This window comes from Ptychodera flava, chromosome 22 (genome assembly GCF_041260155.1).
Source record: "Ptychodera flava strain L36383 chromosome 22, AS_Pfla_20210202, whole genome shotgun sequence".
NCBI lineage: Eukaryota > Metazoa > Hemichordata > Enteropneusta > Ptychoderidae > Ptychodera > Ptychodera flava.
In genome coordinates, this window is record NC_091949.1 from 3,263,723 (window position 1) to 3,291,665 (window position 27,943).

The following is a 27,943-nucleotide window of genomic DNA, read 5'->3' on the forward strand; positions in this document are numbered from 1 at the left end:
ATATATTTTACTCATAGAACATAATGTCTGGCTCTACTCGACTCATATGATTTATTTGCTAGTGTGTCACTTGGATTTGTGGGAAGACGTAAGCTCCAATACCATGTTATGACAAGTATGTAACAATGCTTGTCATAAAATTAACATGAAACATAAAAAGTGAATATTTAATGAAATTTTAATAATATGGACTATTCTTCTGTTAAGTTCCTTTGAGACCAGTATGTATTCAGTATTGACAGTGTCTACTATGTATTCAGTATTGACAGTGTCTACTATGTATTCAGTATTGACAGTGTCTACTATGTATTCAGTATTGACAGTGTCTACTATGAATAAGATTATCATTTATGAATATATGGAGTGAACTGGTAAAACAAAGAGGTGTAATTTTTTTCTGAAATTCTGACTTTTGAAATTTTAAAACAAGGGACTTCTCTCCAACTGAAAGCTTGCATGTGTTCCAACTGTTATTTTGACATCTTGACCAATCAGATTGCTGTATTTGCACTATCAATATACTGGTATGAGATAAGTACAACATAATGAACTGCTAGTTTACCATTCAACACATATATCCAGTTCAAGATGCTACATGCTTCTCGTTTCTTTTTCAGTAATTTCTGTAAAAATTCAATCAATATTTAGACTAAAGTAGAATTGAAACATCTACCACGATCAAAATATGCTTCATTTTTTCATCTGTTCAATTTCAGGAAAAACTCACTGGATGAGAATGAAGTGGAAGGTGATGAGGGAAGTGAAGACCAGGAAATTGCCGTCAATTTTGATGATGACTATGATAACTACACTAAACTACCACCAGAATATGCAGAGGCTGATGATATCCTCAGTGCTGCAATCGGAGAACATGACAAACAAAAGTTAGGTTTAGATCTTGGAGAAATGGAAGTGACAGCAGTCTAGTATAGATACAGAGAGAGAGAAACTCACCTTAACTCACTGACACAGCCAGTCTTTTCACTATTAAAAACTATTAATTTTTACACATTTACTCATGAGCAGTACTGAATGTTGAATCTCTGTAGTTAGATTTTTCAAGAGATGATTTCCATCGGTACAGTACAGAATCATTCACAGGAATTGAACATGACAATAGTTGAAGGCTTCAAGTCAGTGTAGAACTTACTCCATTGTACATTGGCTTGCAATACAGTTGAATATGTATACTGGTGGCTGCATCATTCTTACAAACCATGTTGAGACAAGATCAGAAATTGTTATAGCTTTTTCAAATTCAGAGAGAAAATATTGACTCCATGATACTCACTTGAGATTAGATGAATCTCCAAACTGACACAACACAGTGCAATTGTATGTTCCAAGATGTGAGATTTATCCTATGCTTTAAACAGTACTGTCAAAATCCAGTGCAAATGTGTAAACTTGTACTGCAGAGTTAAAGAAAAAGCAATTTTTGACAGCTGGTTTGTCAGTTAAATCAGTACTCTAATGAGAATAATTACTGCCCCTTTCAAATATAACAGTTTATGTTCCTTGCTCAGTATTTTGTTAAATAATCTCTTCATTATGGTAAAACATTAGAATAAGGTATGACATAGTAATTTATTTTGAAATTATTGTACAATGACCATACATACTAATCACTGATGATTATGTTATGAAATTAATACTGTTACCCACATATTAAGTACTGTAGTGGTTGTTCACCTGCTAATTTTTACATCAGTTGTATCAAGTAAAGTCTATAGTCTATAAACAACAAATTAGAAACAGTGAATCAAACACACAGTAAAAGCATTTACTCCCATATACTACCAAGGAACATTTCATCAATCTATGTTGCGACTCTCTGGTTCCCACATACCTACCTAAATAGTTGGATGAATTTCCTGCCTGTGCTGTGTGTCCATTACTCTACTTTGATATTATAATACAGCATAGCACTCAGTATTTTCACCAAATACTCATGTTCTCTACCTTTTCAATATTTGCCTCAAATAAAGTAAAATTCAGCTGCCAACTTGATATGACATCACATAGACATTTGGAGTAAGCAGACATGATGCAGCAAAGCCAAGTTATTAGTCCCCACGGACACCGTCCGGGGGGACTTATAGGTTTGGTCATGTCCGTGCGTGTGTGCGTCCGTGCGTGCGTGCGTGCGTGCGTCCGTCCGTTCACGCAGATATCTCAGAGATGCAAGAAGCGATTTCATTCAAACTTGGTACAAGGATTACTTCATATGTCATACAGATGCACGTCGATTTGTTTTGTGATACGATCCAATATGGCCGCCAGGCGGCCATTTTATTACGATTTTTTCATGTACAGAGCCATAACTCAGACATGTTTCAACCGATTTTATTCAAAGTTGGTACAAGGACATTGACAAATGTCATAGATATGCACGTCATTTTGTTTTGTGATACGATTCAATATGGCCGCCAGGCGGCCATTTTATTACGATTTTTTCATGTACAGAGCCATAACTCAGACATGTTTCAACCGATTTTATTCAAAGTTGGTACAAGGACATTGACCAATGTCATAGATATGCACGTCATTTTGTTTTGTGATACGATCCAATATGGCCGCCAGGCGGCCATTTTATTACGATTTTTTCATGTACAGAGCCAGATCTCAGACATGTTGCAACCGATTTTATTCAAAGTTGGTACAAGGACATTGACCAATGTCATAGATATGCACGTCATTTTGTTTGTGATACGATCCAATATGGCCGCCAGGCGGCCATTTTATTACGATTTTTTCATGTACAGAGCCATAACTCAGACATGTTTCAACCGATTTTATTCAAAGTTGGTACAAGGACATTGACCAATGTCATAGATATGCATGTCGATTTGTTTTGTGATACGATCCAATATGGCCGCCAGGCGGCCATTTTATTACAATATTTTCATATACAGTGCCATAACTCAGACATGTTTTAACCGATTTTATTCAAAGTTGGTACAAGGACATTGACCAATGTCATAGAAATGCATGTCAATTTGTTTTGTGATACAATCCAATATGGCTGCTGTGTGGCCATTTTATTACGATTTTTTCATATGCAGAGGCATAACTCAGGCAAATCTCAACTGATTTTATTCAAAGTTGGTACAAGGACATTGACCTATGTCTTACATATGTACGTTAATTTATTATGTGATACGATCCAATATGGCCGCTAGGCAGCCATTTTATTACGATATTTTCATGTACAGAGCAATAACTCAGACATGTTTCAACGGATTTTATTCAAAGTTGGTACAAGGAGATTGACTAATGTCATACATATGCATGTCAATTTGTTATGTGATACGATCCAATATGGCTGCCTGCGGCCATTTTATTACGATTTTTTCCTGTCGAGGGCCATAATACTCTAAGGCATATCTTAACCGATTTTATTCAAAGTTGGTACAAGGACATTAACCTATGTCATACATATGTATGTCAATTTGTTTTTTGATATGATCCAATATGGCTGCATGGCAGCCATTTTGTTACAATTTTTTAGTGTCCTTAGCCAAAACTTTGGCACGTCTCAATTAATGAAGAGGACTCTATCCTCTTAGGACATGTAATCAAAGTACCCATTAACAAGTGGGGACTGTGTCATCAACGATGACTTGTTCTGTTTATAGTAGTGTCAGCTTGTCAAACGGCAAAGCAAGAGTTGTGAAGTTACAATTATCATATCATTGTACGGTACAAGCAATACAGGATTCTACGACAGTAATACAGTGAATTCACCGCAGATGTAAGATAATGGCTGATAGAATGGACAGAAATTCTAAGACAGTAGTCAGATACAATGTAATCAAACAGTCGATCAGTTGATTAGGAATAATACAAAAAAATGCGAGTGACTCTAACCATATTAAGTTCTGCACATTTGGAGATTTTTATCACAGGAGATATTGTCTTGATAGTCTTGCTTAGATGATTATTAGATATTAGAAAGTTAAAAATGCAAAGACCATTATTTGTCAGAAATGAATTTTCTTAATCAAGATTTAGTGAGATCTGATTTGACAGAGTTTGTGACCCTTGATCTGATTTGACAGTGTTCATAACTGTGGATTTTCAAGCAGAGAAATTGAAAGATGAAATTCAAGATATAAGAAATTCAACATTAAAGCCTTGTTGAATTTTTCAGCAAATGTGAGGGTAACAATAACAATAATTTACAATAATCAGTAACTCTGTACAACATAGATTTTCATGAGTTTGATTCGGTTTGAATATTGTTTAAAGTTTATTTATAAAAATTCCAATGTACACAATAACCTGTAACTGATCCTAAAATTCATGTATTCTCCCTTAGAATATTCAAGGCAGTATCTTGAATTGGCTCTTTCAATTGCAGTGTTCATTCTGTCAGTATCAGTCATATCTGTAAGTTGAATGTCTTAGCTCTAAACAAAAGATTGAACCATGAATCATGTTTTGAATAATTTATACTTTTGTAATGATTTTGTGACAATTAGGTCAACACTGGGTAACCTTTCTGACAGAGTAATTTTTCTATATGATTGAAATGGAGTTGAATCCAAAAACAAATTGGTGCAGTAGATCAAAAGTACTGATTTCACAGAGACAGAATTTATTGGAGTTAGTCATACTCTGGCGGAAACATCAAAGAATTTGGTAGATTTTACCTCTGATAATTGAGGGCATGAAAACTATTTTTGTGTTGATTGAAATAATCATTGTAACTGTGTTTTGAAGCAAGTTATGACATCATTCGTGCTTGCAGTCTAAGTCACTTTAAACTATGCAATGAGATGGCAGTTATATAAAGGAAAGTGTATTTAAGTATGAGACTAAACAGTATAATTTTTGCAGCTGTATAAATACTATCAACTAGACTTTCCTTTACGAACATATGCACATCATACATATAGTATCAGTAATCAGCAAATTGTCTTGTACGTGAGTTGAGAGAGTGTCTTTTTTCGCACACAATCTTTGAACTTAACAGTGAACCAAGTCTTTATCAATGCATGACAGCGGTCTGGCTAACTTGTATATTCAGAATTTGTTACAAAAATGTTACTAGCTGAAAATGAACATTCCAAAATTTCCATGGCTGTTAAAAACATAAAATAAATCTAGCACTCCATTTATAAGGTCAAAGAACCAATTCAAGGGAGAATATTTTGCTCATTTCAATGTTTTAGTAAACACAGAATATGTCATGTCAATTTTTATGCTTTGTGCTTTGTGAAGAAAAGCTTCATCAACTCTGGTTAAAATTGTATCAAATGGGTTGACATACAAATATCACTGAAAATAACTTGTGTCAAACATGTATGTATTAAACCTTACAAGACTGTCTTATCTGATGATAAGATGTTACATGTAGAACAGCTATAATACAAAGATTGGATTAAATTTTCTTAAATTGATAAAAATATAATCTCTGCTAAGAAATGCCAGCTGTTTAAAAAACTCATTTCACAGCCTGTATGTACGTACAGTGTGGTAAATTCATGTTTCAAAATGTGTAGATCATATACTGGTCCAGGCAACAAAACTGACAGGATATTTTATTCAACTCAAGTTACATGAATTGTTCTACACTAACTGTTCTCTACTGACTTGTTTATTTCCCATTGAGACCCTCTCTAAACAGTGCACACTTTTTAAAATGCTGTGTCCTTTAATTACAACCCAACTTATTCATTCTCTGTGTCATTATTGGAATTATATGTAGGCAACTGTAATGTATACTCTTTGAAACAACTCCACAGACCTGATGAAACACCAAAATTTATACTTTACCTTGTTTTAAAATTGTTAATTTAGTAACTTAGCTGATACTCACCCGCGTATCTCTACTTAGAGCAACAATGAATCTGCTTTACCATATCTTTTAAAGAAAACTGTAGAACAATAAAGCCATGTGTACCACCAGTACTACAAAAGTGCAAAAACATTTTATAAATCTCTGTAGGCCTCATAAACTAGCATAGAGTGTAGACTTATGCTGATATATTCCACTCTATCATAGCTGATATATTCCACTCTATCATAGCTGATATATTCCACTCTATCATAGCTGATATATTCCACTCTATCATAGCTGATATATTCCACTCTATCATAGCTGTTATATTCCACTCTATCATAGCTGATCTATTCCACTCTATCATAGCTGATCTATTCCACTCTGTCGTAGCTGATATATTCCACTCTATCATAGCTGATATATTCCACTCTATCATAGCTGATATATTCCACTCTATCATAGCTGATGTAAGTTGACAGATAGTGAGAAGTACAGGTAGGACATTTAACCCTCAATGTCAGTCACAGAAAGTGACAAAGTTCGATATAACAGTACTCACACTCTTTACAAAAGACACTTAATTATTTGAAGTTCATTGAACACAAAAACAACTGCAACAGTCACTATTCATAATAACCATTATGTATGGTTATCATTGATCCATTGTGGTCTTACCTTGAATATGATCCAAGAATCTGTACTAGAGATTGGAATAGCTAGTGTGGTTTCTGTCATGGCTTATAATAACCATACGTTTGTAACACTTTATACATAGAGTATTCAAGTAACACTTAACTTTACTGAGATATGTTAACCAATGTCGATGTATGTTAACGGATGTTAAATTGTGTTAACCAATGTTAACATAGGGTAACCAATGTTGTTTTATGTCAGCCAATCCGAGGAATTTGTTTTTAGTAAACCTTCCTTTAGGCAACAACAATGTTGAATTCACGTGTAGAAGATATCTCTTAAACCCAAAATTTGAATGGACCAATGTACAATTCAAACAACACAAATACTCAAACACATATAGAAATATGTGTATTTCCATTCACATTGTACACCTGGTGTGTTTATACTAGCATCACATCTGGGTGTACATTGCCTGTAGAAAACTAAGTGTCCTTTTTATGACAGAGTAACACCGTTTTCCCAGTTGCTGTGTTTGTTGTTAAATGTTGATGTAAATGTTACATTGAGTATTTTGCAATCTATGTTACATAGTGTGTAAATGGAGTGACTTCCTGTATTAATCTACAACTTCCTGTATCAACACATCAAGACCAGCTCTGTAGCCTGTTTGACTTAATAATCACAAGCCTAGTTGATGTGCTAATCCTGTGTTCTGTATTTGGAATTCTGAAAATTATTACTCAGGAAGGAAATACAAAATCATTAATTTTTATCTAAATTGATCAAGTACTAGTTTTACATGATACATATTTACATAATTGTCAGTATTCCTATGTTGTATATCTATAATTGGGAGGGTAATAATATACCTGTATTTTGAAGTCACTTTTAACAGATGTTTTCACTAATATGCAAATAAGACTTCATTTTAATTGGAGCATACACAGTTCTACTGTTTATGCTTTGTGTAAGAAATAATATGGCATTTCATTTGTGAAATTCGCTGTAATTCTGAATTTTTATTCTAAGAGTACTTTTATGAATTTATGGAAATGAAAACTCTGAAAGTTGTATATATATTACTGTAGAAGTGTGAATAAATATGGCATTTGTAGATCTATGTAGCAAAAGTTTGTGAAAATCTAACTTTGGAACAATGTACTATTTTTCTATCGATGATTTTAAAGTATTTTTTATTAATTAATAAATTTTAAATTTGTGAAACACATCTCTGATGAGCCTGTAAGCTGCCTTGAAGTTTGACGAAAAAGCTCTGAAGGGAATTGAAATAAAAACAAAAGAATCAGTGAAATGATTGTGTCTTTTTTTCATCGTTGAGGATGCAGTTTGTGTAAATGGTGAGAGAGATACAAGTATTTATGGTGTAGATTTGTCACATTGATAGTGTAGATTTGATATCTCTGACATGATGAAAGCTTTCCTACAGTAGAATGTAGAGATCCAATACAAACTATAGCGAGTCTGACAGAGATACAATTGCAATGAGATTGGCACACACCATGCATGCAATGGAGTTTGTACCTAAGCCCTTTAACCCGTCCCAGAAGGCAGTATTCAGGGTCAATACGCTCTTTAGAACAAACGAAATCATGGCACAGTTGGCATTGCATTTTTCTAGAATTAATCAAGGGATTGCGAATAATAATACCCGGTTCTGAGTGTTTCAAGAGTCGAGTAAATGCAGTAAGTTCATTTCAGCCAAGTGACAAATACCAAGAATAGGTTACAATGTATTCTTATTACCAGGTGTTTACCAGGTATTTACAAAGTGCAGCTGGAAAGAAACTCCAAATATTCATAAATTTGTGACTTGAATGAAACTCGTCTTGGTTGTATCATAGCTCCATGGTCGTATCACAGTCCTGTTGTGAAAGGAGGGACTCCACTACAGCTATTCAGAATCACGGTCCCTCCACAAAGGAGTTTTGTGGAGGGACCGTGTCAGAATGTATAGTCTTTGGGTTATCTTTGAAGTGGAGTATCCAATTTGTCACACATTGTACTGACTCAAGATTCAATTAGGGTAGTTTAATTATTACATTAGTTTTATTATTATCCCCAAACAACCAGGTAGATATGGTTAAAATAGCTTTTTATTATTATGCTTTGTCTTCTTTTCCTACCTTATTCCCGATCAACAGATTTTACATGGCACTGAGGTAATGGCTGAAGCTTATGATCTAAAAATTCAATGTTTTACGGCAATCTTTATCCCTTGGTAATGATTATGATAGAATCATCAAATGTTGCCTTTGTAGGAAGAGATGGGAGATACTTTAATATTTCCCGAATATTTTGAACTTTGGAAATCTAAAATACAAACAACAAAGAGAGAGAGTCGATAAAGGTCTAGTTGAATGTCATGGCCCGCCGTAAAACGTCTTTGGTCAGTCAATAAATTGTGTTCCTTCAAGTGTGAGAAACAATGAATGAAAACTTCATCAGAAACCTTATACATATGTAGAAATTGTTCACTGTATATTACACTGAATATACATTCGTTAATTCACGGTCTGTCCATCGCAGTTAATTACTTGTTCAGAATGGACTTCAAGACAGAAGTCGGCAAGACCAGATTTGTGGACACAAAAAATTTCAGTTGAATTGTTAGTAACCTAGAGAGTCCGCTCATCACTTTTTTATTGAGAGCCCCCTGAGAAAATCCCTTTTAGTTCGCAAAGCAAAGGTGTATTCACTAATCTGCAGTCAAGTAATTCGTTGCAGATGGATTGTGATAGAAAGGGGCTTTATAGGGAAAAATTGATGATTGTGGGATATTCATGAATGTTAAGGCGGTTTCTGCGTTTACATGCATTTCAGACCCGCTCATCATCCCATGCGATGTGTACGGAATCAAGTTTGTTCCGGGGATAATCTATAAATCGACCAATTCATCTCGACCATGCAGCGGGTCCTATGAGCTTACGTGATTTGATAACTGTTCAACAGGACAGGATTAAAGCAAATAAACTCCACTTCAAATTTCGAAAGAGAAAACAATACATTTACCGATAAGGTGTGATATAACAATCCCAGGCTACATGTTAGTAGTGAATATTAAGATAAACTTCAACATATATTTTCTCCATAAATCTGACGACATGAATTAAGGCGTTCCTCAATCGACAATTTCCGTGGTCTAAGCTTACAATTTGTAGAATCTTGTCCAGTGTTATGGAGACATGTATGAGGTAGCCTATTCTGTATAACCATGGAGGTAGACTGTTAGACCCTTGCAGTTGCTTTCGTTGTTGACTTTGTCAAAGTTAATCCAGTGATAATGGTGACAGCGTCCACAGATTAGTAACTTACCCTTGCTTGCTTTGGCGCGTTAGGCAATCAAGCGCATCAGATAGTAGACCTAACATAATGATGAAAACTAGCGTAAGATTATCACAGGAGAAATGCATGAAACAGTGAAGTAGGAAAAGATTTGTTTACAAAACCAGTGCTATTACAATGAAATAAGCAACAGCAAGAAGTAGTCTAGCTCTACTAAGACAAATACACCCCTACCCCGGACATTTTCGCTAGACTCTTTGGTCGGTCGTTGCAAAGTCCGGTCACAGATGTAAAACGTGATTACCGCTTCGAGATTTTGGTAAAGAATCGCAAGGTTAACGTTGATTTGCAGCAAAGTCAAGCTTCAAAGACTTTTGTTTGACCACATCACGGTCCCTTTGTAGAGGAACCGTGACCACATGAATATCCCCCCAATAGTGCATACAGCACTGTTGAAGTCTGATTTTATCAGATATCCTTCATTGCAAAGAGTTTGTTCTGAAATTCCATACAGGCGAAGTCGTGATACGAAGGCTAAGGTCGTTGACACCTCCATTCACGTCCAGGTTGTCAATGAGCTCCTCAGATACACTTGTTTGAGAAGCAAACTTGTCGGGGGAAAAATCGTGAAAACTACCCGTAACGAGGTGACAAGTCCTGTTGCTGTGTCGGTTAAATCTCTGACAAATACCACAACGGACGTTTTGTAGGTAATCAAAGTTAATCCGGTAACGAGGGAATGAAACATCGTTATCACCGAACTAGGTTGATTTACATAACCGAAAGTTGTGTGCACCGCAAAGCTACAACCATGCTACAAACTAAACCTAGTTTACAGTTTCACCGGTGATCCAAAAAAAATTTCACAGTTTGGTATGTTTTCTTCCTCAAAAACAAGTACACTGCGTCTGGGAGCGAAGCATTCGCCCATTACAGCGCTGAAGATGCCACACACACGGACTGTACACACACGTGGGAGAAACACAGATTGGTGCGTCCACACTGCATTCCTTGTCTCGGTCTTGTGACACTTTGCTCTCACCTATCGCAACACAAGACAACAAATACATTCAACAAACTGTATTTTCCGTTCGTTCGATCTTCAGACACGAATGAAAGTCAAGCTTACAAAGAAGACAGATAATGCTATTTCCATTATTGTGAACGTAGTGATAAGATGTCATATAGAATAATATACCGTATTATTATTTTATTAACAGTGGATAGAGTGACTGTGTTTTAATGCAGAACCGTCCGATTGTCGTAAGGAACATTTTAATCGGTACAGAGTGTGAACATGTAATTGAAATTTTCAAACACGTGGGATTTCATTCGCACAGACTTGTAATTACGGTGTTTCACCACAAACGTCATAGATAGACATTTCTGTGACGTCATCGATGTACTAACTACTCCGTTGTAGATTGGTCTACGGTTGATAGGGACTGCCTTCATGTAAAGACCAATTGTCAGAATTCGCTGAGAAAATCAATTTGCGTATGTTAATCAGTCGTTTCAAGGCTATCAAAGCTAATTCAATGAAGCGGGCGTTAGCCCGTCGGGCATCACAACGCATAGGAGTGTGGATAGCACATACTTTAGACCGTGAACAATTACTCATTCATCGTTATCAACAAGATATCCATATCCATTTGTAATCAATGCATAAGAACTGAATCAATTGGAGAGCACCCCTGCCTGGCTATTACAAAACCTACAGTCCCTGTTTAATAAACACTTGAATAGAGTCGGCACTGTCTGATTAGCCTCGTAATCAACTTACAATTACTTCTATTGTTTGTCAAGAGTCTCAATTCAGAAAATAATTTCGTCTGTAATAACCAGCAACTAATTTGCATTAACAAAGTAAACTGTCATCTCACGAGAAACTATAGTTGTTATCATTATACTTTGTAAGTCGAGCTTAGGGAATCACGTAAAACAAATACCCAGATGACTTACAGCATAAGTTTTGTTTCCATACTTTCTGGTTGGTCTGTAAAGTATGTCCTAATTGGTTGGGCGTGTTGTATTGACGTAATTGGTTTACTTATAAATAAAGAATGAGATATTTGGAGGAAGGTAGTGAGCTAATTATTTCCCGGTCAAAAGAGAAACCAACTTCTGTGTGGGGCTCTCCATAGATCTACCTGGCGCAAAGTAAAATGAATAGAACACAACGGCCAACACAAGAGACAAATTATCGGTATAAACAAGTACCCATGGCAAACTAGTACTACAGCAAGAAAAGATGTCTAGTTGTGTCAAGGAAGTCGGTCAGAGACCTCGGCATTTTCTGAGGCATTTACCTTGCCTCTATGAAATTTCAAGGCAGACGTGTTCATAGAGTCAATTAAAGAAAGTGGATGAGTTGTGAAAGACAAACGCGGGGGCTGTCTTTTGGAGCGCAAGTCGTGAACATCTATGCGTAAGACCGGTAGCATAATGACTTGCAGTAAGTGGCGTATTGCCTATCATCATTCTAATACCTTATCCGTCGTTTCATAAAAAGTTGTGACGACTATACCATGAGAGTGAGTCAGATTATGGAAGTCTGTAACATGTGCAACTTGATAATTTACGGTTGGCTAGGTAAGGTCAGTTTTGGATTCATTTGACGGTTGTCGCAGTTAGCGCTCCTAGGCAAAAGACAGTGCTCATTCAAGCTACAAAGGAGTGCCAAAACAACGTATTCTTATTCAACGTGTTAATGCCGTTCCTACACTGCGTTCGCCGACTATCGTTTTCTACCTCATTTATTCAATGTGTTGCAGTCTTTAACGAACGGCGGCTCCTTTTATCTCACTGTTGTTTGGACTTGTTGCTTCTCCTATTGGTCCTTACTGGCAAACACCTCAATTGTTGTACCAACCCTTCATCCCGCACCGCTAATCTCACTCGTTTTCGATGAAAAAAGCGCGGTGTGGGTAAAGTAGGCAGTTTGCATAAAAGGACCTAATCTGGTATCTAATTGTCATTTGCCTAAGTGCCTTAGGTAGAAGTAGCCTACACCGTTGTGTTCAGTTGTCGTCCACGGGCTTACACTATCATTGCAGCATGACTCCTTGGTTCACGTCTCCACTATGGTTAATACTGATCCTCACACAGCATGTGGCGCAGTCATGGTAGGTAGCCAACCCGTCCCACGCCTACAATCATCAACCTTTACAACACCACTTTAAACACACATTCCTGCATCAATACTCACTTTTATTTTGTTTCATTTCCGCAGGCCACTGAACAACTTTCTAATGACGGCTCCCAAGGTAAGCATTTTTATGTAACAACATGTAGAGTAGTTTTCAGTACATTCACTGTTCATGGTACAGATTAAGTTATTCTGTTTCATCTATACCATGTGTCTACCTCACTGAAACCCAGGAATAGTGAAAGCGGTCTCAAATTTATTACATTCATAGTACAACGTCTTTGTCAGTTGTCGCCTGTTACTCAACTGTATTCCGCGCGTCGAAATGTCGTGGTTATCACTCCGCCATAGCTCAAAGTAAGGCAGAGAAAGTTAGACTTTTTGGCAGCTCAGAAGTCAGAACTCCCAGGAAGACTGTTTTTCTGGTTGATCGATCCTGTCTAATTCCTTAATAGAGCGGTTGAATTGTAAGTGTGAATTTCACAAGCTCTCATTTGAGAGTTATTCGTCAACTGTGATGTTAATAAAGTAATAATGCCAAGGCAGGCAGGCTGGTAGATATGCACACAGCGTCGGAATTTTCTGTTATGTTGTTACGATCTCCAATGTCAGCGGATTTGTTGGGATGACATACCCCTCGATGACCAGGTCACATATGCTATTATTTTCCACTGTAAGTTATTTGCAGTAGTACGTGTTCGATTATAGAAATGCACAAACTTAAACTCCGCAACTATACCCTAATCTTATTGGTAGCCGCATAGGTAGACAACCATTTCGCCTCGCTGCGTTACACGGCAAATTTAGCATACGCTCAAGTTGTCATCAAGTGTCGATATATTTTATGTGACATCTCTAGTTGTTGTCTTACGGCAAGGAAAATTCCTGAGGAGAGCGTCTTTATTTCAATAACTTTCGCATGATTTCTCCTGACAAAGTGGTTCGTTCGCCGTCTTCTACACCATGTTTTTCTTATGGTTTAATTGTATCGTGCTGGCACAGACGTGTAATCAAATCATTCTCGCAAGAAACAACGTGTCCCAGGCAAGTCTTCAAATTTTGTTTTCGGTTGTTGCCGCAAGCAGTAGTAATTTCTGACGTACGCCAATATCACGCACTTTTCAGGTCACTGCTTTGTCAATATTTGTTTTCAACGTATCACATTTATACTTTTGGACAAAATCGAGCTTGTCGAGCTTGTTGTATCTTCAGATTTAGACTGTATCGTCATAATTTGTTTCAGAATACGCGAATGGCTAGTTTCGCCAATCAGTGAAAGCAAAACCCGTTAGTTACGATTCCGACCTTATCCGTAGGGACTGTGATTAAAGTGCTGCCTGTACGCTACGGATAATCATATCTAGGATCGATGTCAGTTCTGTTGCATTTTTTTCGCAATTTGTCGCAAAGACTTCCTCTGGAGAATTCAGAGGGTGTTACTCCTTTGGTCTGCCGGTGACAATCACGATTGTCCGGAGTTTTGTATGTCTTCAAGGGATACGTCTTACACTTTAAATGCACGTTTTGCAGGAAATTGTCGGTATTTCCTGTTTTGATGAGATCATTCCGTAAAAGAATCATTAGATCCATGTCAGAAATGCAGTAGAGTTTTTCCTGTCCTCCACTTATATCAGAGTGTTATTGTGGGCTGGTAAGGTGCTGCAACCAACTTAGGCAGTACATTGTCGCTTGTTTCAATTGTTATGTGTTTCTATACAGTAAAGTGTGTGGTCCTAGGGCACACGTTGGTGTCTAGCTGAGTACAATCTTATTCTTCCAGTTCTTGCTTGCATTGGAATGCATTGAGTCACTGATTGTTGACGTATCTGCACGTTGCTGTCAGAGTCGTAGGATAGCTCCCTCCATACGCTGGATTACTGTTATGTGAAGATAAGAATGGACAGTGAAATTGATCCAAATGTTATCACACTTGTGTAATCGGTTTGTAAAGTTGTTCCAAAACTTGCTGCAGTATCAGTACTTGTAATTAACTTGCGGCAAACAACAGACGGATGATAGTGTTGTTTCACAGCAGGCTTCAGCTGTAATTGCTGAAGTAAAGCAATAACACCTGTCGGCCGGTAGGAACTGATTAGTGTCTTATGTGTGGGATTAATGTTTCCTACAAGTGTACACACACTTGCATTTCAGTAGCGGCCATGGCCGAGTATATGTTCAAAGTCGAGTTCTCGTACTATTCCCAAACACGGATAGTGTCGGTCTTCATTTCTGAGGATGACTTTCACAGCATGTCTTACGCTGATCAGATGACTTGCCAATGCCGGTCACCGCTGATATCTGTCGAAATGACTTTCCATCCACGTACATTTCAAGAACTTTCTCACGTACTGCTTCTGGCGTATGTACACGTCTTTTCCCGCGGATCATGATTTTTTTGCACAAAGAACTTCGTACAGTGCGAAGACAACAAGAGTCTATTAAATGACAACTAGACACTGACTTGGCTGTGACACCCAGGGAGGCGGTAAGGAATGTAATATGATTCTGCGTATGTGAAGTGCACCGCAAAGTGTACTCCCATGGTGTGTGTTTATTAGGGGTCCATAAAAGCTCTCTGATTTTCACCGCAATTATAACAAGTCAGTGCAACTTCTAAGGCAAGTTTTGAAACAACTTTACAAACCAATTACACAAGTGTGATAACATTTAGATCAATTTCACTGTCCATTCTTATCTTCATACAACAGTAAACTTACGTCGTTTCTGAACCGTTCAGTGGTGCGTCGTTTCGGCCACAATTCAGTAAAAACTGCATTTGTTTTTGAAATAGATTTGGCCCAGGTCTTTCAATGCCGGAATTTAACAATAGCAAACGTTAAATGTCAATCGCCTCCGAAACTGCAGGAAGGTTTCTACTTAATCATCGCTTCTACCTGAGCATTAGACAACCTCGGTAGTTAGGGCCCTAGTCGTTCAGGAGGTCTAACTGGATCCCAAAACCACAGACAAACCGACTGGTCAACTCGACCCTTGTCAACTCGACCCTCAATCCTGAACAACTCTACCTCCTTAACAATTAATATCTTCAGATCATTCGTGATTAAGATATTTGAGATTTATTTCTTTTCTTCTTCAAATATATGTATGGACCCATATTCGTAGTTAGTATTACAATACAACTGTCTTTAACTTTGCCGTTAGGTAGCTGAATCAGAACCTATACTACCACTAGTTCAGGTACAAAGAGCATCCAACAATTCTTATTGTAGGAATTACTTACACTAGTTCCATCATTTTTTTTTCATATTTACATGTATTTAAGTCTGTTCACTGGTACGATGAAAGTCAAAGAGTTCTAGAGGGTTGGTTTTTGATTTGCATTCATCACGTCTGTCGTGGTTCATTCGGGTACCGGTGAACTCGCTCCTTTTTCAACCGGCCCAGAACCAGCTCGCCCTATTCCAGCTTGTCCGAAACCAATTTGTTGGACGAGGCAACGATAGATTTTTCTGCAAACGTAGACAGGCCTGCCCTGTGCACGTGAAGGAATAATTGGAGATATCTTTTCTGAAACGGTGAAAAAACAACTGAAGAAATAACCATGTGTCAGTCAGTATGGTCGAGGCAAATTCATACCGACTTGGGACGGAGGATTTTCGAACTAAAACGATGATGTCAAGTAAAGGCGATAACTTATTTTTTTAAGTTGGACAAAATGCCCAAACTCTGTTAGTGTTAGTCAATCAGTGGAAATATTTTTGTTCCAAAATGATAAAATCATAGACAGCTTCGATTCTATACTATAGTCAGTACCGGTAGTCTATGATTCTACCGTCAGTTAATCTATATTTAATGACGAAATCGACAATGGAAGGTGCATAAAATTTACAACACATGATACTCGAAATCTACACCTGATATATTATTACAACGTGTGCATCTCAAACAAAGGACAAGTTGGTTCTGGGCGGGTTGGAAAAAGTACGAGTTAACCTCAAAAGTAAACCCTTCGAGTAATATTGATCAGGAGCCAGGATGCTTTGACAAAACATATCCTAGGGTCCAGTTTACTCGGGTGCGGGTCTAGTTGACCGGGGTCATGTTGACCAGTTACGATAGGACCCAAACCGACTTGACCCTAAACCCTGAACACGGTTACTGTACCCCAACCCGTGCCCTGAACAACTCTACGTTCTTATTATTTTATCTGCCCAAATCATTTTACCCTCATGTGGTGACAGTTATTCCGTTTCTTCTGATAATGTGTCACACAGTTGTAGTGAATTATCCACTATTAACCTACAGCACAACTGTCTGTAACTACGCCACTAGAATCACGCCAATCTACGTCACCACTATCACGAATTACAGTTCAATTTAACTCACACCTTTTCCAACCTCCCAGAACCAACTCGTCCACTGTTTTGATATACATGTAATAATGTTCCGTTCGTAATGTACCTGATGTCATAGATTCCACGTCCCTTGTGTTGTAGATTTCATGTACCTTTCGTCACGAATATTCTACTTACAGTCCCTTATCACGAAATGCTGAATGTGAAAGTGTTCTAATACCAGGAGGCGAAAAAAATTCCAGCTCACGTTAAAAATGCAGTCGCATTTTGACAGTGGTCAGACATTACTTGGAGTCTATGATTTATCGGGTACCCATAAATATCGGTATCGGGTCATTTAGAACAGGGCGAGGTGGTTTCAGGCGGGTTGGTACCAGGCGGGTTGGTTCTTGGCGGTTTTGAAAAGGTGCGTACCCACTTACTATCACGCTGGCTCGGGTATGAAGCGCCTTGTATTCTTATTTTATGATTTGCTTACACAAGTTTCATCGAATTTTCGTGTAAGGGGTTGGTTTTTGATTTGTATTTTATGACGTCCAAGAATGTCACTGCAAGTAGTGGATCATAACCTCCAAAAACAAACCTTTTGATTGAAATTGATCAGGGCCAGGGTGTTTTGGCAAACAATATTTTAGGGTCCAGTTGACGCGGGTGCAGGGTCTAGTTGCCTTGGGTTCAGGGTCCAGATGACGCGGGTCGCATTGACTAGTTACCCTGTACCTGTATCGTTATTGCAGAACTTTAACTTGCTCAGCGTACGTACTACATGTACACGATAGGTCATCTTTTGTTCTAGTTGCCATCGAAAGCAGAATACACTGAGGCAATGGGTAAAAATGATGTATGGTATTTAGAGGGTACAAGAAACGTACATTGTTAGAGGTATATATAATGACTCGATGGATAAGACTAGAAGTAGCTTTGATGTCAATAACATTTTATTTTATATTGCAAAGTACAAGCTTCACTGAATCAACAGCATTTTTTTTCTGTTACTTTTTTCTGTTACCATCATCAAATGGCACTTATCTCGAAATACATCCGATATCTTTAATTTAAAATCAGTCTGAGTCAGTCTGATGAAATGTTTTGGAAAATTTGCATTACTATGTGAACTGTGTTTTGAACATCCAAAGGTTCATAAAAGGACGAAGATTACTCCATGGAAGTTCACTTCATGGTACGCCAAACCAGACACCGTTTAAATGTTGCCTGTTGGAGTAAAGCTTATACCACGAACTTTTCATAGCAATTTTTAAAATCCTTTGCAGGCCTTCGAAGTATTCGCATCAACTGTAGCGGGAGGTGCTCAGTATGGAATGGAGGAGTGTCGCCACCAGTTTGTATGGGATCGGTGGAATTGTCCCCAAAGTGCTTTGCCAATGTTTACCCAGAATGCCTTGCCCCGTGGTGAGTACTCGTTAAATGTTGTATCTCTTTGTAGTTTGTGTTCACGAAATGGATATGGCCGTCCCTTCAATTTACAAGTACATGTTACTTTGACATTTGAAAGGAGTTGATAAACACCTCTCCCTTGGTTTCAAGTGTTGAACAGAGTCAAAATTTAATCAAGGCCTGGCGAATGTGGGATGAAAGGCAGTAAAAAGGTCCACTGAAATTTTGTCTAGACTATTCGTATAGTAGGAATGCTTGTCATTTACCACTGAATTTTTCAAGCTACTGAGCTTTATTGTGAAACACGAGACCGTTGTCAAAAGTTGAGTTTGTGTGAAGTCAAGTTCATTATGTACAAATGTGGCTGAATAGAGGGAGATCAATCCAGATATGTCTATTCGTTACCTTTTGAAAATATATCATAGGTAAAAACTTATGCAGTAAATACTGCTAATTCGCACCGAATAAAACACGGTATAAAATTTAACGATTCTTGGATGAATGTGGCTAAGATGTAGCTTTTGGCAAATTGTACAATGTAAGCAACCGAAACTGGGTGACTGATCAGCTTGATATCTGACCAACCGAATCCAGTTTCTGTAGACGTCCTAAATGATTGGACCTAACCAAAGATATACCAAAACAATTGAACCTATTCGTCAAATGTTGTAGGTGAGACCATGGAGGTAGGAAGAGATACCCATAAATATCTCTTCCTACCTCCATGGTGAGACTGACAGCTCACATTGATATACACAAATAATTTTTTGAATTTTGATTTTCGATTCTACTGTTTTGTTTTGTTTTTTTTTTGTTTTATTTTATTGCAAGCAAACGGCTAATGCACTGGTCGCTGCACCAACGCATCGCACAACCATGGGTGCTGTACCCTACCACGAATATCTCTTTTGACACCAATGACCCTACGTACCACAGTGTTACTTGGGAACCGTTTACTTGACTTGATAAGTGTTCAATTGACGAGAACTTGTAAATCCGAGTTCACATCTCTGAAAAACGTATGACATTGCACGCTGAATAGTTACGCATACAACAAATATACGACTGATGCTAAAAACGTGCTGATCATTTATGAGAAAAACTGCCAGTGGAGATTATCTGGTGTATGGTTGAGCCATAAAATTAGCATACCAATGCCAGGTATTCGTTGTGTAGGGACTTTCTCAGGAGGCAAAAAAGCTGTTTGGAGAATACCCTAAATCACGGTCCCTCCCTTGGTGGAGGGACTGTGCCTAAATCATGGTGTTAATGAGTGTGAAATGAGTGTGAAATAATTTAATGATGACGTATTGTTGAATTTATTACGACCCAAATTTTGGGCATCCGACTTGATAAAATCTATTAGCCACGCTTTCCCTAGAATCAAATGTATATTTGTAGGAACGCGATTACAAATTGCACACAATAATATGAATGTTTTCTTCAGCCAACAGAGAGACGTCGTTCATTTATTCGATCAGTTCAGCTGGTGTCATTTACACATTGACCAGGAATTGCAGTCTAGGTGTCTTCGACTCGTGCGGTTGTGACGACACAAAGAAAGGACGTGAGGGTGAGTTTTTACTGTTTCCATGGTTACCTGATGACGAGCCCTACTGTAACACGTTAATAGAAGCATCTGGGCATTGATAAGAGTAAAGTGTACATTGGCTTCAAAATATACGTTGAAAGATATGTTGTTGCCAAGTTGAAGCGAGAGAGTTCTGAGCGGGAATGGTACAAATCAAACTCGTAATATTACGTTCAAGGGTGCGGTTTCATTTTATGTACGCATTATTTCAGTCTTCCAGGAAATTATGTCATTTACTTGGTTATTAGCTTAAATGTGAACATAGCGCGATTGTAGTTTAGTGTATCTTAATAAATGCATAATATGCCAATTTTCATATCAACTGTTGCATGGATGGTGCAGTTTCCTAACTTTTAACAATTGAACACGTAAACTATAAGTATATCACCAACTCCAATTGACCAAACTCTCAATATATCTTACGTTTCATATTTTCATTCGTTATAAGGTGGGGAAGGCTGGAAGTGGGGTGGCTGTAGCGATAACGTCAAATATGCAGAGGAGGTGTCTGTACAGTTTGTTGATGCCTTTGAGACTGGCAAAGATGCACGTGCGGCCATGAATCTACACAACAACGAAGCTGGTCGACGAGTAAGTGAACAAGCTCTATACTTGCACAGCTTTTGAAATCTTTATGAGGTCGGGGGTGAGGTGGGCAACTTAGTCAACGATTATCACATCTTACAGATCTTACCCTTCATGGCACAACAGAATGAGGCTATAGGTCATGTTAAGGAACATTTTAAAATTACAAAGAAATGGGTTATCATCTGATCACATAGTTATTGTTTTATTAAGAATTGACAGTTCCAAATTAACGTTTGCCAATATTCAACGACTGGATTAGTGTTTTTAAATTGCATAGCAATAACATTTATATCATCAAATTATGGCTACATGCTACTTCATAATATTTAACGTATTCGGGTTTTCGGATACTTTTGACGTGGGTTTTGGATGCTTAAATTCCTAAATTTCTCTCCACAATTATTCATACAAAGCCCTTGGTGACAAAAATAACTGCAAAGCAAATCCAACTTGATCGTTGATTCCCATCCACGGCCAGTGTTATTTATTGCACACAAGGCATGTGTGTAGGTTCATTGACAGTTAATTTCATCGGTTCAAATTCTTGTAGGATAATGCCCCGGGCACACTCAGATTTCCAATGACGATTTTGTTAGCTACCTGTGGTGATTTGAATTGCACGATGTATTACAAAATGAGACAAAGGACAAGTTTGTAAGCTCTACCAATGAAAGGCTGAGGTAACTTAAAATTAAATTCAATTTTGTGTAGTCAAGTATGATGGTTTCTCCCTAAAATTCCACATTTCTGATCTGCATCCATAAATCAAATTTTCCCATTGATAACAATATTGTGATTTTGTTGGAGCATGGACGGACGTCCATGTTCAGAGTCACTGAGCTTCTCCGTTTAATTATCTGAGTGTATTAACCTGCATGATAATAATAATGATGATAATAATAATGATAATAATTTTTTTGGTAAAGTGTTCTTGTCTACATCAAACCCATCAATGCGATACATTCTTCGTATGTTATTGACCAGAGTGGTGTAAAACGTGACATTTAGCCAAATAGTAATTTCCTTTGGTCAAGGAACTCAAGAAATCGAATAAGACATTCCTGACCTTTCCTTTATCCCCGGAAGGCATACATGTATTTATCTTTCATTCCTGCCTTGATTCAACACTGTATGTGACGCATCCAGTTTAAATTCATGTTCCATCCGTTATGTGCTCTTTTTCCCTACCTAAACGCATATCTAATTGAGTGATTGGCTTCGGATCGCAGGGAAATAAAATTTAAATTATCCTATATGTTTTTTTGCTTGTTTTGTGTTTTTGTCCCATCATCGAAAGTGTTTGTGTTTACTAGTAAGTCGTATTTACTCGCTGTCCCTTTTTCGTTACAGGCTGTTCGTCAGACCCTTAAGCGCACTTGCAAGTGTCATGGTGTCTCCGGTAGCTGTACAACACAGACCTGTTGGAGGCAGCTTCCCGAATTCCGTGCCATTGGTGATTTCCTGAAACGCAAGTACCACAACAGTGTCCAGGTAGACTTCGTTAGTGGGGAGCTCAAGCAAGGAAACAGCGCTAGCGAGCAGACCCTCCCTCCCCTCAGCAAAAAAGACATGGTCTATTTGGAAGACTCGCCCGACTATTGCAAAGTCAACATTTCAGCGGGTTCCATGGGAACGGTTGGACGGGAGTGTGTTGGTGGCAAGAGGAAGGGCAAGGACGGGTTCAGTAAGTGGGAACGACAGAGTTGTAAACGGCTATGTTCTAATTGTGGACTGAAAGTGATGAAAACCAAGGTGATTCAACTATCAAGTTGTAACTGCAAGTTTCATTGGTGTTGCTCTGTCAAGTGTGATGAATGTCGACAGGAAGTCACCAAGTTGACATGCCAGGCCAGGAATAGAAGAAATTGATAGTCATATAGCTTTCTTTCAAGAGACTATAACTGCTACGTTTGTATTATTCTTAGTATGACGTCACCAATTCTCCATCACAACTAGCAAACGTTAATTATAGGGAAACGAAACAGACACAAATTGACGTTCGGGGAAAACATTAACCGTGTACTATCCAAACAGTCTACAAAGCCATTTTTAAAATGTCCTGACGTTTATAGGTAGAAGGTGTCAGAGCACGCAAAATCATGAAAATATTACATGAAACGTGTAATGGTTTAATTAATTGTACCTTTTCAATTATCTACTTTTGTACTTGGAGCTTTAATGTAGGCGTTGTTTTTTTTCTTACATCCAATGTTTTGTGTGTAAGGATCCACCTTTGTAGGCTCCAACTGTAATCACACAAATTGCTCACATGTGACTTTCACTTTAAATACCACCTCGTATTTCTCTGTTCTGATCTTATAGTGCAGCAACGAAGTTTTTTTATCTGTTTTTTTTTTTTTTGAAGTAGCTCTTCATCAAGGTGCTTTTCATCAAGGTGGCGTACAACTTGATCATAGTGACACTATACTCAGTAAGGAGAATATTTTGTCTAATTCTCTTATAAGACAGCAATTTGTTAAAAAGGTTGCGGTTACTGTACTGTGATGTTTTGTTAATCACCAAGTTCCGAATCTCGTCCATGCAGTTGTTCGACTTCAGAGTAAGATACGAATAAGTCCTTTTAAAATTCAATGGTTACTTGAATGAAAGCTACGTGAGTTTATTACATTGCCATTGAAATGGTGTTTGGCATGTTTTCTCTGAACTGGGAAGAGAGTTTGCTGTCGCAACTATTTAACTTTTGAGATGAATCCAATGGCCTATTTCGCTCATTAAGTCAGCAATGGGCATTATGCAATGAAATTGAAAAAAAAGTTCCGCGACGACAGAACAAGCGGTGATTTATAGTATTAGGCGTGTGACGGATAATCCGTTATGAATGAATTATACAATAACCTATCCCACCTGATTTTTTATTTTGTTTTATTGCATATCGAGGGCAGACGTCAACAATGTGATCAATCTTTGTAAATACAATTTTATCACTTTTTGTAAAGTTTTCATTATTTATTACATACTTGGACACTGTAAAATATTTAATTTTGTAGCGTTACAACGACAATTGACATTTCTTTCTTGCCCTTTTTATGTTGATGTTGCAACTTTTCTAGAGAGTAAAGTTTGAAAAACCCTAGTTTTAGTTCGTGTAAATTCTTTTTCCATGCACTTCAATATCAATCATTACAACGTGTAACGGTTGTAATCATAATGAGAATCCATTGTCTCTGTATTATGTGCACAATCTACTCAAATCATAGACGGTAAAGGAACGAGACTGTTAGTTTGTAATGTATCTTCGTAGTTGGAGACACGGTCCCTCTAACTTGATGGAGAGAATGATGGGATGGCTATGATGGAACAATGGGCTACTAGTACATTCTGAACAAGCAACGTGCAAATACACCATGGTTAATTTCTATTTTTCATAATATTAAAACGGACCAGCAGTACTAGCTTTGAATGAAGGCAATTCTACGATCAGCAATGTCCTCCTTGAGTTCAGGAAATGTTCACTTTTCTCAATTAAAAATTTTCATTCCATACCAAAAGCTTCTTAAATGCGAAGATAAACAATATGAAACGCGTTTGTGTCAGGTAAAGTACCTTCGTCAACCCAAACAATGGCAAGTTGACGTGCGCGATGACGCAACACTACAGAGACTGTGATTCGAGGTAATATGCATGCTATCTGACGATGAGGGCAGTTCACAATTTGTCTGTTGTATGGGTTATTTGCATGCTTTTAATCGTTGAATGCAGTAAAGAAACGACCACCGTAATCTTGTGTACGACAACTGACAGATGAAACGATCATAAAATTTGTCTGTTCTTGTATAATAAGTTGATAGGTACCGGTACATTCGGAAATGTATGGCGATGCTCCTTGTTTCGATGAAACAGATAAAATTGGAATAAATTACTAAATGTCGTATATTTCTTGTGACAATTCCAGACAAATATCGAAGTTGCTAACTTCCATCAAAGGCCTGCATAACTGAATCAAATTAATTGTTGCTAATATTTACATGGAAAGCTCTCCCCATCTACCTCCCCCCTCACTTCCTGTCCCTCCCTCCCTCCCTCCCACTCTCTCTCTCTCTCTCTCCCTCTCTCTCTCTCTCTCTCTCTCCCCACCCCTCTCTCTCTCTCTCTCTCTCTCTCTCTCTCTCTCTCTCTCTCTCTCTCTCTCTCTCTCTCTCTCTCTCTCTCTCTCTCTCAACAAATTATGAGTTCGTTCAACTCAAACACTCCAGGTGTTCCATATATGTTATGAAAATTTTCGTATACAGTGACACGATACGCTAGCCAATGCCACGTTGCATTCACTGTTTAATCGGTGGCCATTTATGAGGCTGGCAATTGTTCATTGAGCAATTGCGAAGTTATGCCGCACTTTTCCGTGAAGACTAAACTGAATAAGTGAAAGCGGTGACATGTTTTATTGGTCTCAGGGCGGTCAGCTATATTTCCATTGTCTTGTGTTGTGCAACAATCATCGATAAGGTACGTTCGGTGTCAACTTTGCCTTCTTATCATGGTAATGTGTTCCATTTACTAATTGACACCATGGTGGAGATCGACAGTGCAATATATGATTGACAAAGTCAAGTATTTTTTTCTTCAGAGACGACTTCGTAACCAGTTAAATTTCAGATTGCAGATGAAGTCGTCGGAAGTACAGTTGTGTTTGGTTTTAGCGACTATATACGATCGAGGAGGCAATGGTTTTCGCAGTATGAAGCTGTATTTCGTTGTTCAAACATGTAATTGCTGAGAGGCATAAAATGGACACAGCAGAATTAGGACACATTTTTATTTTGTCAACATGGGGCGGCTAAATTTTGTAGAAATTGGTCAATTTGTTAGTATTTTGTGTATTTTGATGAAGGCGTATTTTCAGCCATTTCTACCAGTCAACATGGCATGCTCACATTTCGTCGAAAACTCTAGGAAATCTAGTAGGGTTACAATTTTAACAGCAATTACGTGGCCCTATGAGACCCGAAAAACCACTTTTGACATGGTTTGTTAGCATAACCTCAGGAGACGAGAACTTTCAGATTGCTCATTTTACATGGATTGCTGTCCTCAACGAGTATTACAATTGTAAACAGTCCATTATTTGCGATTTTCGCTACACTCTTTTCCGAATTCAACCTTAGGGACCGTTCAGTTTTTACGGCCGGGGAGGGGGGGGCAGCAAAATCTTGTCGCCGGTGTTAAAAAAGATATAGACCCCTAGCTGCAAAATTGTAGCGCTATGGTGAGGCGGTCGGTGATTTTTGGTTTTTGCGTTTTTGCTTTTTGGTTTTTTGCTCACCAGTAGCTACTGGTGAGCGAAAAACCAAAAATCACCGACCGCCTCATCGTAGCGCTACAATTTTGCTGCTATAGACCCCCTGCATTTTTCGTGAAAAAAAGATGACCCCCCCCCTTTGTCAGACGAAAAAATTTGATGACCCCCCCCCCCCCTCTCCCATCCCCGCTGAAAAATAACCAAAACCCATATGTCAAATTTACCCGCACGGTTCGGATTTGAACTCCGGTACGCGGCGCACTTTATTCGTGTAGCAGAGATGCCAGTGCACAAACTTCTCAGCCACATCCATGCAAACGTCTGTTAATTAGGACGACTGTAAGGCAATTTTTAACTTCATTTCCATAGACAACTTATGTCCATGAATATTGTATAAAGTAAACTTTATTGGAGTGGTTCGCCAAAGGCAGCCCTCAGGTTAAGAGGGTCATGGGCCATCACGTAAAGTCAACTTTATTCTAGTGGGCCACCAAAGGTGGCCCGCCGGTAAAGAGGGTCGATCATGGCCATTGCATAAAATAAACTTTACTGGACAGGGTTGCTGAAGGCGTCCGGCCTTTAAGATTGTCATGGGGTATTACATAAAGTCAATTTATTGTAGTGGGCCGCCGGCAGGCGGCCTGCCGTTAAAGAGGGTTGATCATGGCCATTGCATAAAGTAAACCTAATTGGAGTGGGCTGCAAAAGGCGTCTGCCCGTTAAGAGGGTCATGGGTAATACTTAACCCTTTTCCTGCCAGACAGTAATAACTGTATCACTTCCCCATCAGCCAAGTCAGTAAAAAGCGGTATTGAGCCAAAACATGACGTAATTTTCATCCACTTGGCTTGGTATGTTATAGCATCTTTTGTCAAAAAAAAAAATCAACTTTACAGTATTGTGTTTTCAACAGCCTTCAAATGTACAGTATTATGTTAAAATACATCATATGGAATACGTTGTGTTTCATTAATTTTAACTATCTTGACCTGGTGGTGAAATATGGACTTGGCAGGAAAAGGGATAAAGTAAGTTTATTGTAGTGGGCCACCGAAGGCGGGCCGCCGGTAAAGAGGGTCGATCATGGCCATGGCATAAAGTGAACTTTATTGTAGGTATTATGTTTTTGAAAATGTCGTGACCCTCCCTTTCCTACCAGTGAAAAAGCGATACCTCCCCTTTGCGGATTCCAAAATTACGATGACCCCCCCCCGGATTTTTCCGGCCCCCCGGCCGTAAAAACTGAACGGTCCCTTAGTCAACCTTAGCGAAGCTAACAAAAATGTCATCGTCAGACAATACATCATTCGCGACCGTCCACAAATGAGGATAAACCTTGGCGAAAGTGCCGGCAAATGACGTGAACACCAAAATTGCTGTAACTATCAAAATTGGAAGTCTTAACTGCCCATTCGAAAACTTTCCGTCAGAACTGTTGAAAAAGATATGACAGGGGCGTTTGTTTTGTTTACCAGACATGCATTCAATCACACTACCTGTACTAAACAAAAACCGGTAGCCCAGCAAAGTGTTTTTCGAAAACCCTCCCGAATGTAATTGAATCCCAAGGCTACACTCGAAAATTCGGGAGAGTGGTGTGATGGCGGTTTTTATTCTTTATTTTGTGATAGACTGATCGATGGTTTAATGGAGGAAGTTTGGGCAAAAGTTTTGTCTTTCATTACGAGGCGCCTACTGTACGTTGATTACTTCTTTGTGCACAATGGAAGATTTTAGAACAATTTAATATTGATATCGAAAGGTAAAAGAAGCTGACCGTACATTATCAATACATTTATTGAAATGGCCCTTGGAAATGTTTTTTACTCTGCTTTTAATAAGATCATTGAGAAAACTTAGGAAAATTTCCTGTGATCAACAAGAAGTTTGAATGAAATGCCATTTATTTTTTCTGTATTGA

The 27,943-nt window shown here is 38.2% G+C and overlaps 2 protein-coding genes across 2 annotated transcripts in view; both read left to right on the top strand.

The window, feature by feature from the left end:
• Nucleotides 1–1,422, top strand: part of LOC139122463 (cadherin-23-like) — a 192,033-nt gene extending 190,611 nt beyond the window's left edge. The window contains exon 39 of the mRNA XM_070687855.1: nt 717–1,422. Coding sequence (XP_070543956.1) covers nt 717–927 — 211 coding nt within the window. The 3' untranslated portion in view covers nt 928–1,422. The remainder of the gene's footprint in view (nt 1–716) is intronic.
• A 10,912-nt stretch (nt 1,423–12,334) lies between these two features.
• LOC139122464 (protein Wnt-8b-like) lies at nt 12,335–23,859 on the top strand. Its single transcript, XM_070687856.1, has 6 exons — nt 12,335–12,852; nt 12,960–12,993; nt 18,463–18,601; nt 20,034–20,159; nt 20,626–20,768; nt 22,116–23,859. The coding sequence occupies exons 1-6, from the start codon at nt 12,785–12,787 to the stop codon at nt 22,632–22,634; spliced, it is 1,029 nt and encodes a 342-aa protein (XP_070543957.1). The 5' UTR covers nt 12,335–12,784; the 3' UTR covers nt 22,635–23,859.
• Nucleotides 23,860–27,943: the final 4,084 nt, after the last annotated feature.

Excerpts from the sequence above, each read along its gene's own strand:
- LOC139122464 (XM_070687856.1), top strand. The coding sequence starts at position 12,785 with ATGACTCCTTGGTTCACGTCTCCACTATGGTTAATACTGATCCTCACA. Across the intron at positions 12,994-18,462 it reads TTCTAATGACGGCTCCCAAG|GCCTTCGAAGTATTCGCATC; the intron begins GTAAGCATTTTT and ends AATCCTTTGCAG. Across the intron at positions 18,602-20,033 it reads CCAGAATGCCTTGCCCCGTG|CCAACAGAGAGACGTCGTTC; the intron begins GTGAGTACTCGT and ends TGTTTTCTTCAG.